This window comes from Nannobrachium achirus (assembly GCF_963921795.1).
Source record: "Nannobrachium achirus genome assembly, chromosome: 21".
Taxonomy (NCBI): Eukaryota; Metazoa; Chordata; class Actinopteri; order Myctophiformes; family Myctophidae; genus Nannobrachium; species Nannobrachium achirus.
The window spans coordinates 30,221,018-30,239,736 of NC_137828.1; the positions used below are offsets into that span (position 1 = coordinate 30,221,018).

The window sequence follows — 18,719 nt, forward strand, 5'->3', positions numbered from 1 at the left end:
TCCATTTGGGGCAGTCTGAAAACTCCCCTCTTCAAACACCTCATCCAAGATTTCCTACAGGGGTTCCCAACCTCTTTCTGCTTGAGACCCAAAAGAGATATTTGGTATCTCCCTGGGACCCAAACGTATAAACTTTGTGAAAATAGACACTTGTAAGTAGATCAGCTATTAAATGTTTTGAACATTTTAAATAATTTGAGCTAAAATATGTACTGTAAATTGACTTGTACTGTATATTGGTAGTGTATCTCAGCCCAAGTTTGCTTTGGCTATTTCAGCACCCTCTGGTGGATTTGCAGACACACACATGTACAGTACACAAGTTTCAAAATTCTAGGAGAGCTAAGGCAAAACCACGCCCCGGACTCATTTTTGAAGCTTGTGATTGGCTGAACTGGAGATAGGGAGCGCTCCATTGTAGTCACTTGGACCGCAGCAGAGGTGCACCAAAACCTGAACCTATCCTTAACCGTTCCTAACCCTAATCCCAACTCTAACCCTAACCCTGGCCTATACCTTAACCCTAACCCTAACTCTAACCCTAACCTTAACCTCAGTAAAACTAACGCTGGTGAATGCTAACCTGGTGAAATGCTAACCTGCCGACACTGGTGAGTAGCTAACCTGCCGACACTGGTGAAAACGAGCGCTCCTTGCCTTAGCTCTCCTAGAATTTAGAAACTCGCGTACAGTACATAGACAGACAGACACACAGACAACTCAGACAGGCTCATCAGTCATCACAATAATGTTGCACTCACTATACATGCAGGTCAACTAACAAAGAGATCTTGGTAGATATTCATACTGTGACATTTATACAAAATGATGCTGTTGCTGCTAGAATATAATTGTGTTTGTTCTGGTGGATTGAAGAGAAGAACAAGTAACACTGAAATTCATAACAGCGGACTAGTGTGTGGCTCATCTCTCATTTACAGGCAGGCACCGTTTGTGTGCAAAGAGGTTAACTGTGACTCAATTAGAATGTGAGGCAGAGCATGAAATATGATAATTTGAGTTGTGCAACAGTACTAAAACACCTGAAAATTACACTGATGTTTTGACATGGACGGGCAAGGGGGGTTGTCTTTTTCAAACAATAGCAATCTACTTGTCTACAATTACAATTTAGGCATTTAGCAGATGCTCTTAACTCTCCCCACGCTTTGAACGTTCACGTTCGCCCGATTTCGCAAGACCTCTCCGCCAATACGGCGCTCGTTCGGTTCGTTCGTCTGATGACTGTGTAAGCTGATGAGGGGTCGCGCGGCCGTCTACTGTAAACACATTTTCCGCGGTGATGGTGTAAAAAATCCATTATGCGTTAGATCAACGGAGAACAATTCACTTCCTTGTTGATTTCCTCTGGCTGTAAGGCTCTGGGGCCAGTGACTGGTCTTCTTCTTCTTCAACACATAACAGGCAAATTCACATTCATTCTCGCATGACGCCGCCCTCTGCTGCCTGGCAGACCAAAGTGCACTATTGCACAACCAAAAAAAATAAAAATAAATAAATAAATGTCTGTCTGTCTATCTACTATAACGTCGCAAAGGTAAGCCGCTTTTTGATGGCGCCAGACCCAATAAATAAATAAATGATCTGGCAGTAGGAGAGTTAAGTGCCATAAGGAGGTAGAAACATAAGCCTCTCTGGGAAGAAGCTAATCTTCCATACTGTAGGCACGCACACCTTGACCGGGATGCCTGAAGAAGGTCTTTGACCGAAACGCTGCATTCCAAATAAAAATAGTTTTTTTGGCAAGTGGAAGATGGTGCACGCGTCCTGTGTACATCTTGTGCTTTGTTTGTAATTACGTTGACTCCTGCCTATGCGCACCCGCCGCTAAGCTTAAGACTCTGTTGCCTAACATCTTGACCCTGCAAAATAGCTTTTTCTGCTAGGCAAAGTAGGCATCGTTGAGTTTAAGAGTTAGATAAAGTAAAATAAGCCTTTATTCAGGTGGTGTTGTAGCAGCAACAACAACAACAACAGCAACAGCAAGCATGAAACACAGGAGAGGTACAGGTAAGAGAGGTAAGAATGAGATTAAATAAAACATTACATAGATATAGACTTAAAAGTCTGAGACTATACAGTACATCTGCACTTTGTCTGACTGAGTTAACATATCGTATGTATTCTATTAAATATATGTATACTGTAACTTCACAGACACAGTATGTACAGGTATGTCTTTTTAATCATTTCTTATTTGCAGTTATATTATCAAGTCTTGAACTTGAACTTGTGCTTTGACACAGCTTGTGAATTCTTCCAGTAGTCCTTCCTGCATTTGGCATCTGCAATTATGTTGCTTTTAGCCTGTATGATATGTTTAAATTCTTCATATCTGTTTGATATTATTGCACTGATCTGATTTGTAAAGTATGCTAATCTGGTGCCAGTGAGTTTGTCCATGTTTGCCATTGTTTCTATGCTGCGAACACCTCCCCTTTCATGTGAATACACACATAGCTTGAATGCTAAATCCTAGGTTGACTTATTGAGTTGACACTGTCGTGTGACCGCGTTGTGTGATTGACTAGGGTTTCTGAAGCCAGATAATGAATAATTATCCTGGCAGAGGACATTAAGGTCACCACAATTTCTTTAAGAATTACGATAATCATGTGAGTTGCTTAATGTTCTCCTGTAGTTAGTAGGATACTTAAAATCAAAGCATTGATCATTCTGACACATGTTGCTCTGAGTACCCATAACAGTAAGTTCAAATGTGTCCTGTGAAAACATTTAACCTCCTGTTATTGTAAGCATGCTGTGCGCGCGACCCCGCGCGTGCGTGCGTGTGTATGTGTGTGGTGTTTTTCCTTGTGTGTACAGTGTTTTTGCGTGTATAGGCTTGTTTCTCTTGTGTGTGCGCATACGTTTGTGGACGAAACCTACAGCCCAGCAGAGACAATCAACATGACTCATGAAATGCAAACCAAACAAAATACAACCACGACCATAGAGAACAAATTTAGACTTTTACTTGGTAAGTATATTTTGATGCCAATACTTTTGAACTTTTACTCATGGGAAAGTTTGAATGCAGGTCTTTTGCTTATTTACTTCTTCCACCACTGCCATAATGAGGGGCAGATTGAAATGAACTCTACCCAAACCTAGATTGTTTTTTTGTTTCTATATTTTATTACATGAAAATGAATAAGTTCTATAAACGGGAGAGGGGCATGATACGATTAGTCTGGTAAAGCCGAGTTGTTTTCAGTTTGTGGTTAGACACCTCCCTAGCCCCCCACCCCACCACACCTCGCCACACCCCACTCAGAGCTTCACAAACATTGTCACGTGTTAAAGTAGGCCGCAACCAACTGTTTATCACACTGTCAGAGCTCAGCTGGTACAGTTATGTGGACTTCACGTCTGCTATACAACTACTAACTTTTTTAAATTTCAAGGATCACCAGATACTCTCTGAGTTACAGACCTGTAAGGGTTCATGGATCTTTAAGGAACTCGAATCATTAAAATGTTAAAGAATCACAACCCTAATTTTGGGAATGTCATTGTTGGCCAAAAGTTTAAAAAAATCTAAACAGTATTTAAAAAATCAAACCTCGGTTCGAAGTGGAGCGGTGAATTTGAGCAGCTGTACCCTATGTGAGTGAGTGAGTGAGTGTAAACTGTGCCTGTGAGTGAGTGGTGAGTGTGCCTGGCCTGCACAAAACAGCACCCCTCCTTTAACTAGTGTGTTGTGTGTGGCCACTCAAGGTATTGCCAGGCTACGGACATGGCCAGCCAGCCACCCAGCCACCCACCCAGCCAGCCAGCCAGCCACCCACCCACATACCCACGGACATACCTGTCTATTGGGAGCGCTTTCACCGCTCCAAAAAAAAAGATCCCCAAAGAAATTGCTTACTGTATCTACAAGCCCACAGCCTTGTGTGCAGATCTTGTAGATCGGATATCTTTGCTGCACAACACTGTTGTAGGACAAAGTGTAGAACAGGGCTTAAGTGATTAAAACACAGAATAAACACCTTTGACAGGGAGAACGAAAGGAATAATACGTACGTCTGTGTTGCACAACAGCAATACTTAAGTGCCCAGGGTGCTGCACTGGGCTAGTAAAACACTACGGCCAGATTTAGCTTAAAGAGATCCAGTCGTACCGTAGGTCATTAGTTCACTAGTGTGGGGAAAATACGGCCACAGCTTTAACATTTTTTAAATAGAAAAAGAAAACCTGAAAAATCTGAAAGTTAGTCACAGCCAATTGGAACTGAATATGAAAAGATCTGACTGATATCTTGATCACATGATGAGAGAATGTGTACCAATTTGCATGACTTTTGTACATTTGTAAGAGTAACAGCAAAACATGCGTGTTTTGAAGATCCACAGGTCCACAGGGCCAGGGCCACCATGACTCCGCGACACCTGTCAATCTCAAGACACCTGACTTCTTATTTTGAAGGAGCAAGATAAATATTCACCGCTGCTGCTACAACTTCATCGTGGGGGAAACTCTGCTTTCTTTTTTTTCTCTTCATTCCAACGCCAACTCAACGTATGAGTATGGTAAATTGTGCACTAACTACTAAGTACTGGGAGCTGATGATAGATGTTGTGCTCCACCTCAGCTGATGATAGGTGTTGTGCTCCACCTCAGCTGATGGGTGGTGCGCTCCATACTCTGCAATCCATCTCCCAGGGGTCTAAGCGCAATGATAGACAGGGATTGACTCTGGCATTCTCAGCTGATACCGACAATAATCCTTTCCAACCTACAGGAGCTAATTACTATGCTAGTCTGTTGCCCATTATGAGTGGAATACAGCATATTAATACATCCACAGGTGTTGACAACAAGATAAGGTCTCAGAGGCACTTCCCTGTCCGGGAAGTACAGGTTCTACTTGCCCAGGGCCACGCCCACTTGCCCGAAAAGTTAATAGTCCAATATAAAATGAATAAAATACTAATTAGAATTACCGTTCAATTTAACAGTTTTCCCCTGATTATCATGATGAAAATATCCCATACCTCAATAATTATGCAAAATATCTAAATAGCTATGAATAGGACTGTGGGTTAAAACAGCACATTATAGGTCAACACTGCTCTCATTTTACATTACACAGACAAGATGTTGACCAAGCGCTCTTATTTTGAAGTCCACCGACTGGAAGTTAAGACATTCGTCTGACTTGACACACGTGCTAAGCTTTGACCGTTCAATAAACAAACGTCAGTAGGTACTAACACTGCTGTTTTGAATGTGACATAAGGAAGGCTTTATAAGCTGCTTGCTGCATTCTTGTGTTTTCACACATTGTTTAGGGACTAGGGAACCACAGCACATGTGACCAAAGTCTGCTCGTGGGATTTTTCAAAAATATTGCGGGTGGGATGCAGCCGTACTCATCTCACGCAAACGCCCACCCGTAGTAGAGTTAAATAGTTGCAACGTTTTTCTACAGGGAAAGAATGCTTGACTGAGCTGAAACTGAAACGTCAACACTTTGTGAGCTTCTAGTTTCTCCGTCTGGAGCTCACAAAGCCACAAGAGAGAGAGAGTGTGTGTGTGTGTGTGTGTGTGTGTGTGTGTGTGTGTGTGTGTGTGTGTGTGTGTGTGTGTGTGTGTGTACGCGTGCGCGCGCGCGTGCGTGCGTGCGTGTGTGCGTGTGTGTGTGTGTGAGAGAGAGCATGCACCATGTCAAATATTGAGTTAGATCTAATGTATTGTCGCTGTCGGGCAGAAATCTCCATATTTCAACTTTTAATTTTTTTCTTTTCATTATTGAATGCGTAAATTGTGAACTTGTAGATCATCTATTTTCACTATTTTTAAATGTTTTTAAAATAAATAAAAAAGTTATGGATTTGGACATACAAAGTTTCCACCCGACAGCAACACTTTAAATACGGATTACTGTATGACACCCGTTCTAAAAGTGGAGCCCAGGGACCCTTGGGGGACAGTTTAACCACTTCTTTGGATATACGAAAACACGCGTCGCATCAAAACATGTTCTGAACTTGTAGATCGACGTCTATTTATGAAACATTTTCAAAAATTATGAAGAATCATTTTGAAAATGTTTGACACAGAATCAATGGTTGTTGTACAAATACACATGAATTTTGAGGTCCTTGACATGATTTTTTTTAGAACCACTTATCTATGAAATCTACTATAAACCAAACCAAACCAACCATAGAGCAATTTTAAATTCTGCAGTGTGATGTGGCTTACAGAAGAAAATGTGCTGTTATTATGTGGCCTGAAAATAAGATATGAGCGGATGCTGCGAGAGGACATGACCTGAGGTTCATCTTTCCCCTTTGCAGTGGTGGAATACACAAGAACTGTACCATTTTGCAGTACTCTTAATGTACTTTATAGAAATTAAATGTACACTTGTTAATTTTATTATTTTCCCTACTTTTATTAACGTAAAAAAAAAAGAAACAGTGTTTGGACTAGGGATGTCCCAATACCGATACCAGAATCGGTACTCGCCCCGATATCTGCCTATTTTGCTCTACTCGTACTTGTCCGATATTGCTCACGGCAGCGCTGTGTCCTAAGACACAGTTTTGTGTGTTTTAGTTCAACTAATGAACAGTATTTTCACCTTCTCTCACTCTAGGCATGACAACATAATTATTTAAAGCATTTTATTTTGGAGCACCACACACTATTTAAGCACTGAAACTTAACTTACAGTATCTGTATTCGGTATCGGCAAGTACTCAAATTAAGTCCTCAACCGTACTTGCAAAAAAGTGGTATCGGTACATCCCTAGTTTCCACCACTGCCCCCTTCAATGCTGCTGTAATAAAAAGGGAAGGCACTGCAGCCAAACATGCGTACATGCAAGAATGATAAGCTAATAAAAACACTGGTTGCCACAGACTGGTAGAACATCTGCAGTAGTCTGTTTCTCACATTGATGTGTGGGTTAGGGATGGGACGGTATGAAAAATTCATATCACGATGATTGTGACAAAAGAGATCGCAATTTACGATATTATCGTGATAATCCAAATCCATTATCCAGGGGCGGAACATTTGCTAAAAAAATAGCAGATCTACAAGCTCACAGAGCTTGTAGATCGGCTATTTTTTGGTAAAGACATTTGATAGACAGTGAAAAAAAAAAACAGTGACAAGTTTGTATATTATAAGTACCTTTTACCAACTATATAGGGTTTATGGGGGCGGCATAGCTCAGGGGTAGAGAAACCGTTATTAGAGCACGAAGGGTTCCCGAAGGGTTCCCAGTTCGAATCCGGGCTCCCCCTGAGTTAATGTCGAAGAGTCCTTGGGCAAGACTCTGAACCCCTAGTTGCTCCCGGTGAGTAGGTTGGTGCCTTGTATGGTTTCCTCCACCACCGGTGTATGAATGTGTGCGTGAATGGGTGAATGTAAATAATGCACAATCTATGTAAAGCGATTTGGATAAAAGCGCTATATAAATGCACCATTTACCATTTAAGTGGTACCGGATATGCAGCTAGGTGAATTGATCCCAGTGCATGATGGAGGACGATATCACGATAAATTAAATTATAATAATAATAATAATATCGCTTATCGTCCCATCCTTAGTGTGTGTGTGTGTGTGTGTGTGTGTGTGTGTGTGTGTGTGTGTGTGTGTGCGCCCGCGCGCAACGCGTGCGTGGCATGCGTGTGTGTGACATGTCTCCAGTGGGTGAGAGTGAGAGAGACAGAGCTAAATGGATGAACTGAAGGGGAACAAGGGGAAATAGAGGTCAGTACCTGTGACAGCAGAGCTCTGTCGACAAGACTCTATAGCCTCTCACTATGACACCTGAACCCAATGACCCGCCTGTCACACCTGGCACAAGAGGATACGTGAGCATATTGCAAGTGGGCCCCCAGATAACTGACAAAACATATTAATAATACCAGTAAGACTCCCTAATATAACATAATAATTGATTGCAAAAAAAGCATTGTATTTTTAAAATGAGTTTTCATTGCCATACCGTTAAATGCAATACTACACCAGTAAGGCGCCTAAGGGTGAAAAGCGACCAATCTGTCTTGGCCATATATGGATTCTGTTAGTGTGGTTTTCCTAACAGGGCATCATCTGGGATACAATCCCTTTTATGCCCATATATGGAGATTCCGAACAGAATCCCTTTTATGCCCATATGGAGATCCCTGCTCTGAGTATCTGACATCACGGTGATGTCACCTGTTTATGCCTATATATGGAGATCCCTGCTTTGAGTATCTGACATCACTATGATGTCATCTGTGATGTCACAGTGATGTGTCAGGGGAACCACAGTGTCAGGTGATACCCGTCCGGGCGGACGGACAGATACGGTCAAGCTGTGACAGTAAACTGCGAGCTACGGTCATAATTAGTTGAGAAATTGCATTCATTTAAGCCCGAACACAACAACTGATCATTAAAATAAACATGCTCTGAAAATGCTCGCGGCCCACCCATCTGACCACTCAGCATGGCAGCTGGATGGCTGAAGTGTTAAGTGCCCAGATGGTGGGCCGCAGACGCTTTTGGTTTTGATAGAACCGCATGCAGTCCATTTTATTTTATAGTTATATTTTATATAACAATGTATTATTATCTAATCTAATAGAAATTGTGCAGGCCTGCAAAGTGTTAATTTCAGTCCATGTTGTAAGAAAATATGATTTTACGCCATTAGGTTAGAACTTAAGTTGTGCATATTAAAAGCTTGGCTGAACACAATGTTTTTTTGACATTTCAAAAACCATCTACATTCTACGGTCGTCGGCCAGTGACTAATTAAAACTGTGACTGCTACAATGTCTGATAGAGTTGGATGTGATTTACCATAATCACACAGAGGGGGTCTCCCATAGTATGCAATTACTAGAGAGAGAGTGATAGAGAGAGAGAGACAGACAGACAGACAGGCAGACAGACAGACAAGTGTGAATACTGAAGTGCACTGGCCCATGGCTACACAAATAATATTCAGTTATTCACTGAACATTGTTAAATTACCAAGCTATTTTTAACTTATATGACCCACTTACAGTACTTCACAGAAAAGCTGACATCACATGCTGCCATGTCGCATCACATTTAAGACAGAATAGCCACAAATTAAGAATCTTCGAAGGCAGAGGCTCAAATAAAAATATGTTGGTTATTGCGACCATAGGTCGCAGTTAAGTATGAGAACCGTCACATCTTGTCAGTATGAATCTCAGTAACGCCTCAATAGCAATAATTAATGGCTATCCAGGGTTTGATCTTTTATTGTTGACCGTTACGCTCCAACATCACGCTCTGACATCACTGTGATGTCAGGGGAGACACAATAATAGAATCCCTTTTATGTGCATACTGTATATAGAGATCCCTGATGTCATCAATATTAAGCCCATATCTGTTCCATTTGTTTCCATTTGTACACTCTCAGAGTTAAATTAACATCGATTTTACAATATAAATTGCGGTCTCCGAGATAAAAATGCCATTAAATGGGAATTTGTAGTCTAATGCATGTCAAACTGGAGGTCCTTGATGGTTGAGAATCACTGTTATAGCTGTAAAAATCTTCTCTCATGGGGGTCCCTGGCATATCTTTTCAAATGGGGGTCCGCACTCCGCAGTGTCAAATGGGGGTAATATAATAAGTGTCAATTTGGGGATCCTTGACCAAAAAGGTTTGAGAACCACTGGTTTACCGGCCTTTCCCCTGGAGGAGAGCTTGTGCTTTTTGTTCAGTACACCCATGCTAGTTCCCATCCTGTCCTGTAATGAGTCTCTCTAGCTGGATGGCTGCTGAGACGGAGGAGGCCAAAGGTTGAGCAGATATTACTCTCTCAGCAGACGGTACTGAACAGCACATCCACTCATTGTTATCAGTGCCAGGCCACGGTGTTCACCTTGAGTTCTGGTGTGTTGTAAAACACAGTCACAGGCACCTCCGGAACCATACTGTACTTTGTCATTTTATAGGTTCACGTTAGAGATCATTTTCTGGGAAAAGCACTGCAATACAGTCGCACACGTCTCACCTCACTCTTTCAGGACTATGGGGCCAATGTTGTAGATGTCTACCGCCATCTCTTGAGCAGCGTTGCTGTTGCAAGGAAATTAATAATGGCTTTGTACAGGACAGCACAGTATAATGTTCACAGTTCCCCATTGGAGTACCTGTACTTTGACAGCTAATAACTAAAACCAGTTAGGGTGTGTTAATAATTCAAACTGAAAAGTAATGGACCACTTACAGTATACCCTCTCTGTACTTACAGTAGTACACTCTTTACTTGGTACTTGGTACACGGTTCTCCCTCTACACCAAATACTTTTGCCAAAAATAGCAGATCTACAAGCTCACAATGTGTTGTTGGGCGGCGACGGAGCGTCGGCAGGTTCGCATTTCACCAGCGTTAGTTTTACTGAGGTTAGGGTTAGGGTTTAGGTGCTGCCTGCCGGCGCTCTGTCCTCCCGTCCCGTGGGGACGCAACGGGGACGCGATTCTCCCGTCCATGGGAGAATCGCGTCCCATTCTCCAGGTGCTACCTGACAGCGCTGGGTCCCCACTGTGGAGACGCGTCTCCGGGACTGGGACGCCAAAAGAGATCGCCCTCCCTCCAGAATAGGGATGCTAGATTTCAAGAAAATCTCAGACACCTGTAAAAACTTGGACAAACAGATTATCAACTTGGCTTTATGCAAAGATTTAGGTTAATTACCTATGACATGAGCCCAGTTATGTACAGTATGCAACAGAAGGTAATATCAATGAAGTAATTCAATGTTCCTTATTATGCGAGTGGAGGGGGAATTAAAATGCAGCATTTATAAAGTGACTTGCAGTTGCAAATGAGCTTACAGATGGATTCATGGGAATACTTTAGAACTCTGCACGGCTGGATTGACAGTCAAGCTACTTGGTGAAGAAAAACAAACGTCAGCCACGCATGTAGGAGGAAACCCACGGGAGACAGATTTACCTGCTGAAAAAACTAATTTCACCATCTGGCGCTCAGCCAAGAACACATTTAAATAGTCATATTCCTGATCGCTTAGTGACAGCGGAACATTGGCTGTCTTTATTCACAAGCAAAAATGCATTGTCTGATTTAAAGGCATTTTACATGAGCAAGAGTGACACATCTAAGCTGCAATAATTGAATATATTACCATCACAAAGCTGTGCATGTACTGTACATGCAGACACCATTGCACACACATGTGCAGCATAAATGTACGTGGACCTGCAACCACAGAACACCAAGCAACCAGTGTTCATTTTGTTGACTAAGATTAAGACTACAATTTAGGCTAGGATTTAGGCTAAGATTTTGGCTAAGACTAGACTATTTCAGATGACTAAAATAGGACTAAAACTAAATGGTGTGTTATTCAAAAGACTACGATTAAATCAGAATTTGCTGTCAAAATGAACACTGCATGCAATGCAAGCAAATACACTGAAAGTCGTTCTACCACAAAACACATTATCTTTGCAGTCAGTGGTGCCTTTCACAGAACACCACTTCAATACAGTGTGCACACACTCATCTTAAGCCCGGGAGATTCACTGTCAATGTGTTTCTCTTCTTGAGATGACGTGGGATGAGTTTAGTGTTGAGCTGAACCCTGAGGGCAAATGGTTCACCCTCGATCCCAATATAGCACCAACAATCACAAAGTTAAATGGACTATGATGACTGTGTGTGTGTGTGTGTGTGCGTGCATGTGTGTGCGTGTGTGTATACATGTTCAAAAAGAGGCAAGAGCCAAGCATACATTTGTCCCTGCCTGCATTGCTGTTGAAGCAAAAACAAAAACATTTCCTTGTCAGGAGTCACCATCTGAAGGAATAAGGAACACATGAAAGCACACAACAAGACACAAATTACTAAAAGGGGACCTCAGTACATCTGACACAGACAGAGACCTAACTTGACATTAAAACAACAGTGATGTCATTTTAGCTGCTTGAGTTGGATGCGATTTGAAACAAGCACACTTGTTGTTTGTATCCAATATCTATTTTATAGGACTTGTAAGCAGCTTTACAACAATTCATAATTAAGGCAATAAGGTTCCAAACCTCCTTTTCCTTCTGATCCAATTAGTCACTACATCCAATGAAAATGTGGGTTTTTACAACAGCACCAAGCCATTCATCTTATTGCGGTAAACAGCTGTAATAATAGCCTTTCAAGGCAATATTTTCTTTTTGATCATTCAGGACAGCTCTGCAGAAAAGATAAACGTATACCCCCAGCACATTTAGCCCTGGTTCAGGGTTAAATGAGTAGAGTAGACTCTTGAACACTGAACAGTGTTTGTGAAGCGAGTTTCTTAACACATCTGGTGCCAACCCCGAGTTTCCCGAGTTTGAAAAGGTACTACCGCTGTGCCAACCCAGAGTTTCCCGAGTTTGGGCCATTTTTTGAAAAAAGAAAAAAAAAAAAAAAAAAAAGATATATTTTTTTTTCAAAAATGTTTTTTGGACCTCCAGAAATGTATTAGGCATGATCACGATCGCGAAATTGCATGTTTAACCCATAGAGTTATAATAAGAATAGAGAGGGCAACTGATATCCCCGCCCGTCCACTTGCATTGAGTTGCTCACCCAGCGCATGAAGCGTACTTCCGCATTTGAAACGCCTCTGAAATGTGACGTAATGGGGCGACTATCTGGCTTCTGAGCCAATCGCGACGGTCGGGGAGCGAGAAACGGGGAGGCGGGGGTAGCGGGGGGCTATCTGCCTCAACTGAACTAACTGTTTGAATAGTAGCCCCAACTGCAGTACCTCAAACGGCCACCATGTACTTTTTGCTTTAAAGCGCCCCCAGGGTTCTGGGGGCTTGGTTTAACCCCCATACCAACCCATTCTTTCAAACATGGCAGCCATGTTTGTTTACATCTGAAGAAAACATAATGGCTGATAAATCATGAATGCCTGAACGGATTTCCAAGCAGATTTTTTTGTTTGAAAGCTGTGAACAGTGTGCACACACGTGGTGCATCATCTAGGCCAGGGGTTCCCAAACTTTTTTGTCTCAGGGCACCCCATAAATACTTTTTTAATCCGAGGCACCCCTACATTATCATTTTCAATCCCAGCACCTTATATTTATAGCATATCGTCGTTGTCGGGTGGAAACCTTGTATGTCCAAAACCGTTCGTTTTGTATTTATCATCTATAAAATGTACTAAACTAGTGAAAACAGAAGATCTACAAGCACACAATGCCTCACGATGCGAGGCGTTGTGTGCTTGTAGATCGGCTGTTTTCACTAGTTTTGTGCGACAGTCTTGTATGATGAAGCAGGGCTTTGCTTTACCAAAAGACGTAAACATTTGAAACTTGGAGATACAAGGTTTCTGCCCGACAGTGACGATATTTTAGTGATTATGTTGCGAGGAAAATGTTTAGATAATAGCCTTAGAAGAACTGACTGAAAATAACTTTGTACTTCAAGTGTCAAATTATCTCGCGGCACCCCTGGACTGCCGTCACGGCACCCCAGGGTGCCCCGTCACCCACTTTGAAAACCCCTGATCTAGGCATGGGCGTGCACTTTTTACACAATTGCGCAATTACATGGAAGTCTATGGTAACCATGGCAACGTGGGACATTGAAGAGAAGAAATCATAGCAACATAAGTGTTAATATGATTTGGTGCTGGTAAAGCAGTCTAAATGCTTGTGGCATCCTTTCAAGAACATGAAACCACTGAGGTTCACCAGTGAAGTCTCAAGTGAGACGCTACATTTCGAGGCCTAGCCGGTAGACAGTCGGAGAAATCTTCTGGGCTCTCGGTCAACATTGGGGAATATAATTGTGTTTACAAAATTATAGGGTCCTACTCTAACACTCAACATCCCGCTGGTAAATATGTTTTCCATTCCGTACTCTTCTGTAAGAAAGGCAACGGGGCTTCTCTAATAGAATCTGCTTCCGCTGGTCTTGCTGAAATATCACAAAGCAGATGGACTAACTTAACTCTCTGTCTGATGGTCACACCCCCATGGGAGCCTGTCACAGACAGGGAACGTCTCCCTTGGCATCGAGCTGTCACAGGGACACAAATGAGAGAGGGAGAGCGCGGCCAGTGGCTGTCACATCGCAAAAAAGAAGCTGTCTTTCAGAGCTTGCAAAAGCAGTTTGCAGCATCACAGCCGTGCCCTGATGCCCTGACCTGTGGACCTAGCAGTCCTCAGACAGGAGATAATAAATGATGCAAAGGCAAACAGTGCTTTCTCAAAACACCAGACCTAGTAAGCAGAAGTAGCTTCCCTTAACCATGCTGTCATAAATTCCATCACTGTAATTGTACCTCCTCCTGACGTAAGTAGATTAGAAAAGTGCGCTCCTCGCAGCGCAGATCCCCGCCAGGCCCGGCTGAATACCCAGAGTCCAAACATTTTGGATGTCAATCATAGCTAATTGGAACGAATAATGAAAGATCTGACTGGTACATCTTCAGTGACGTCAATACGTGCGCGTCCCGCGTCTCTGACGCATTCACGTTGCCTAGAGACGCATTCACGTCATTGTTCTGGGGTCCCACGGACGCATCGCCTCCATGGACCATTGGTGTCCACGTTAAAATAATTTACCACGTCGCGAAACAAATAATATTTTAAAAAGTCCACAGACGCCACCATTGTTCATGGGTGAAGGCATGCTACTTGACCCTACGTTAACACAAATGAAATCCGCGTAGAAAGTCTTAAAACAGACGATAGAACTAAGACTGTGTGTGTTTTGAATCCACGACGCCATTTTGTGCGACTGCGCTTGGTCACAGAATTCAATGGGTGCCTGAGTTTTAGCGTAGCACCGGGCCGCTCTCTGACCATAGTGGCACAGCGTGTTAGGTGATACACCGAAAAGGGTTCCCCCACAGAACGTGTAGCACGGCGCAGAAACGTGACGTCACGTCTCTACACTGCAGCTCACTGCTCAGACAGCGACCCGCCTCCTTTCCCCTTCATTCAATAACAACTGGATATACAGTACACGCGCTATTGTTTATAGATGTGGTGGACATTGGACAACGTGTTAGAAGCCACACAGGTCTTCATTGCGTCTTTACAACAATAGCGACGATTAACGTTGTGGTGAACATGGTCAAATAACCTTTATTGGCTCAACTACAACACGGAGGAAGCAAGCTAGCCTAGCATGTATGCTATCTGAGACAGTCTATGTATGTAGCCTAGGCTGTCTAACTGTTTGATTGATTATAGCGTTTTCGTGGCAGCGCCGTCCATTTGGTGGTCCGCCGGGGCAGCGTACCACCGCGGCCGCCTGTGCCTTGCCCTCCCGCATCCATAGAGGGGTGGCACGTCCCTCTAGGATCAACCGTTCAAAACAAAAGTAGCCGATCTACAAGCAACCCAATCCACTGTTTTTGACCCAGTCCACTGGTTCTCTGTACAGCAGAGCAAACACAAGCACGCCATTCCATAGAAGCAGTAACAGTACAAACAGGAGACATCATCTCACTGAGAAGATCCATATATTATCGATGTATATAAAATAACAGGTGGCTGTTGATTATGAAGACTCGGTAAAAGCTTCTATCTGCGCCCCCAAGTGGTCAACATCCGATATTACCGGTTCGGTATAAAAAAAATCAAACCGTCACATGACTATTTGGAAGTATTAAAATTGTAAGATTTGGAATTGTGGTTCATTTCTTTCAGACACATTTCTACGTAACATGAACATAACCATATAATAACCAATTCAAGTTAAATGCTGCACTTTGTCAAAAATGACATGACGCGTTGAATTTTTGTGGGACCCATAAAATATCCCTGGGACTCATCCGAAAGACCCTTCGTGGGTCCTGGGGACTCATTACATTAAAAACCTATTAACATCACTGCATCTTAAAGGGCCACTTCACCTCTGGTACTGTAACCAGATACAAAAACTAACTCAGGATTGTGTTGATTGTGTCCCAAACAACAATAAAATAAGATCTAGTTGTCCCAGAGGTGAAGTGGCCCTTTAATCACGACTCCAGAAATAATATGTAGCGATTTTTGGACAACATTTTCAAAAAGTATTCTTTGAAGAGAATTTGCAAAATGGCGGAAAATCTAGTCTGTCACAAATGGGCCAAATTTACAGGTCTAAATTTACTTTAGACAGGTGTCATGATCCAAGGAATCCATTCGAAAAATGCAACCTTTACGGTTCAAGAGTTATAGGCCAAAATGTGAACTGACCTGTTGTAGCACAACTATGAAGCCGATTTGAAACATTTAGAAAATAATAAAAAATAATATTATCTATAACGGTAGGCTCACAGCAGCACATTGCTACATTATAGTGCAGAAAACTGCACATTATGCCATGAATTTCACATCAAGGTGCTCATACTTCTCAGGTGCACAGTCATTCTGTATCCTTCATTACAGCATAGTCTTAAAATGCATCTGGAGATAGAATGAGGCAGATCATAAATGTCAATAAAATGTTCATCTAAACAAGAGATAATAAAGGCATGGCCTTCCTGTCAATAAGCTACTATGTGCGCAGTTTGTGATCGAAGATGCACAAATCACAATACAGGGGCAGTCGAGCTTTTACTCCCGTCCCGTCTTTTCAATGCATTTCTGCTTCATTAGACAGACGCAGTGGAGGGGAATAGAAAGTGTGCTGGGCAAAGGGGGTTGTAAAAGTAGGGGGAAATGAGACCCAGACTGTGAGCTGAATTTGGATCCTAGAAACTTACATTTTCCAGATGGACAACTGATATACGCCTCAGTATTTCACGATTTAGGCCAACAAAGGACTTCTTCTATGTTTGCTCAGAAAAAAGTCAAAACATCTGGTAACAAGGACATATAAGTGAAATCACAGCAACAGATAAGACAAACAAGCAAACATGTCTGTTTGCATTTAACATCAATTTCGCAAAGGCTTAGCACTTTGCATCGTTTTTTCCAATCATTCATAATTGATCCCACAAGGTTCCATAGCAGAAAGCGATTTCTACATCAAGGCACTGCATTCATTCAAAACATCTCTGTTTTTAACAACATGAAATCTATTCATTCCCTCCACAGTAAATCGTTATTGCGATAATGGCTTGGCGTTCCATTCCGAGGCTGCGATTTCTTTTTCGATATCTTGGCAGAGCTTCACCAAGATGAGATTACAGGATGCCCGGAGAGATGACACCCTCTGTCCGTCATCTCAAGCAAATGGTGAAAAACTATTTTTAAACTCTTTGTCTCACCTGAGCCAGTGGTCATCGCCATACTGGCTTGTGGTGGAAATTATGTCACGGCCATGGACATACAAAATGAGACAAACACATAAAGAGCAAGCCCTTAACGACCATTACAGGTCTGTAACTCTAAAAGAGTGTAGAAATGGAACGAAATAGACCCTTACAGGTCCAGTTGGTTCCATTCGTACACTCTCAGAGTTATGGGGGTCCTTGAAAATAAAACGTTTGAGAGCCTAGTGGACTCCTAATGTGCCATACATCTTAGTGTCATACTAAATCAGTGTCACACATATTCTGAAGAAAACCTGGAGACATGGGGTCTTGTGATCAAAATAAGAACATTATAATGGTGCGTAAAAACATCTAAAACTTGCCACGGACCAGGCCAAGTCTTCGCCACGTGTATGGCAGGGGTCTTCAACGTTTTCAAGCCAAGGACCCCTTAGTTGAGAGAGATGAAGCAGGGACCTCCACAACCTTTTCAGAGATTCCATATAGTTTCATTGTTTGACAGCACAATCATCAGTGTATTTTGGATTCATGTCAAATTGTGTTTTCAGATATTAAACCACTTGAACCGTCAATACTTAATAAACTTGACCTTTCACTATGTACTTAGCCTGCTCTTTTTCCCCTCTACATCAAACCTCTTTACCGAAAATAGCCGATCTACAAGCTCACAACGCCGTTGTGAGCTTTTAGATCTGCTATGTTTGGCCAAAGTTCTCAAGAATGGGGACACTAGGGTTCAAGTGGTTAATGTAGAAAAGGAGAAAAAAGCTTTTATCACAAAAAGATTCAGAGGACCCCCTGTAGTAACTCTGAGGACCCCCTAGGGGTCCCGGACCCCCTGTTGAAGACCCCTGGTGTACGGACATACTGATGACCACTGACCTGAGCCGGTCCTCCTCCGACTTCCGGAGCTTCATGTCCCGCTGCACCACCTTCAGGACGTGCTCCGCCTCGTCGTCCGTCAGGCCCGACAGGTCCAGCTTGCGGCCCATGTCCCTTGGCTTCGCCACGGTGCTCCGCTGCTGCTGCTGGTCCCGGAGAGGAGGAGGAGGAGGATGGATACAGATGCTGCCGCTCCGGGGGCCGAGGCTGGGACAACCCTGGTTAAGAACAGAGAAACGGAGAGATCTATGTCATGTGTTTGTGTGGCGCGGGATGGAATCATTTCAGAGGACTACGAATCGACCAGAAGGAGCGAGTGCATTCTCCAGCACCGGCGGAAACTGCCGACAAACACCGCGGCAGGCACCACCACACAGACCGGCAGTGGAACGGCAGCTGCTGACAACAGCCGCTGCAGGCATCGCCGCCCGACGGTGGTTAGGGTTAGGGCTAGGTTTAGGCATAGTTTTACTGAGGTTAGGCTTAGGGTTAAGGTTAGGTTTAGGCATAGTTTTACTGAGGTTAGGGTTAGGTACCATCGGACAATGTCTGCTGCAGTGCAGAGGTGCTGCGGATTGATT

At 42.9% G+C, this 18,719-nt stretch overlaps 1 protein-coding gene across 1 annotated transcript in view; it reads right to left on the bottom strand.

The window, feature by feature from the left end:
• LOC308306676 (rab effector MyRIP-like) overlaps nt 1-18,248 on the bottom strand; it is a gene marked incomplete at both ends in the record, with an annotated part of 272,832 nt that extends 254,584 nt beyond the window's left edge. Inside the window, one exon of the mRNA XM_080751717.1 lies at nt 18,139-18,248. Coding sequence (XP_080607843.1) covers nt 18,139-18,248 — 110 coding nt within the window. The remainder of the gene's footprint in view (nt 1-18,138) is intronic.
• Between the last annotated feature and the right edge of the window lie 471 nt (nt 18,249-18,719).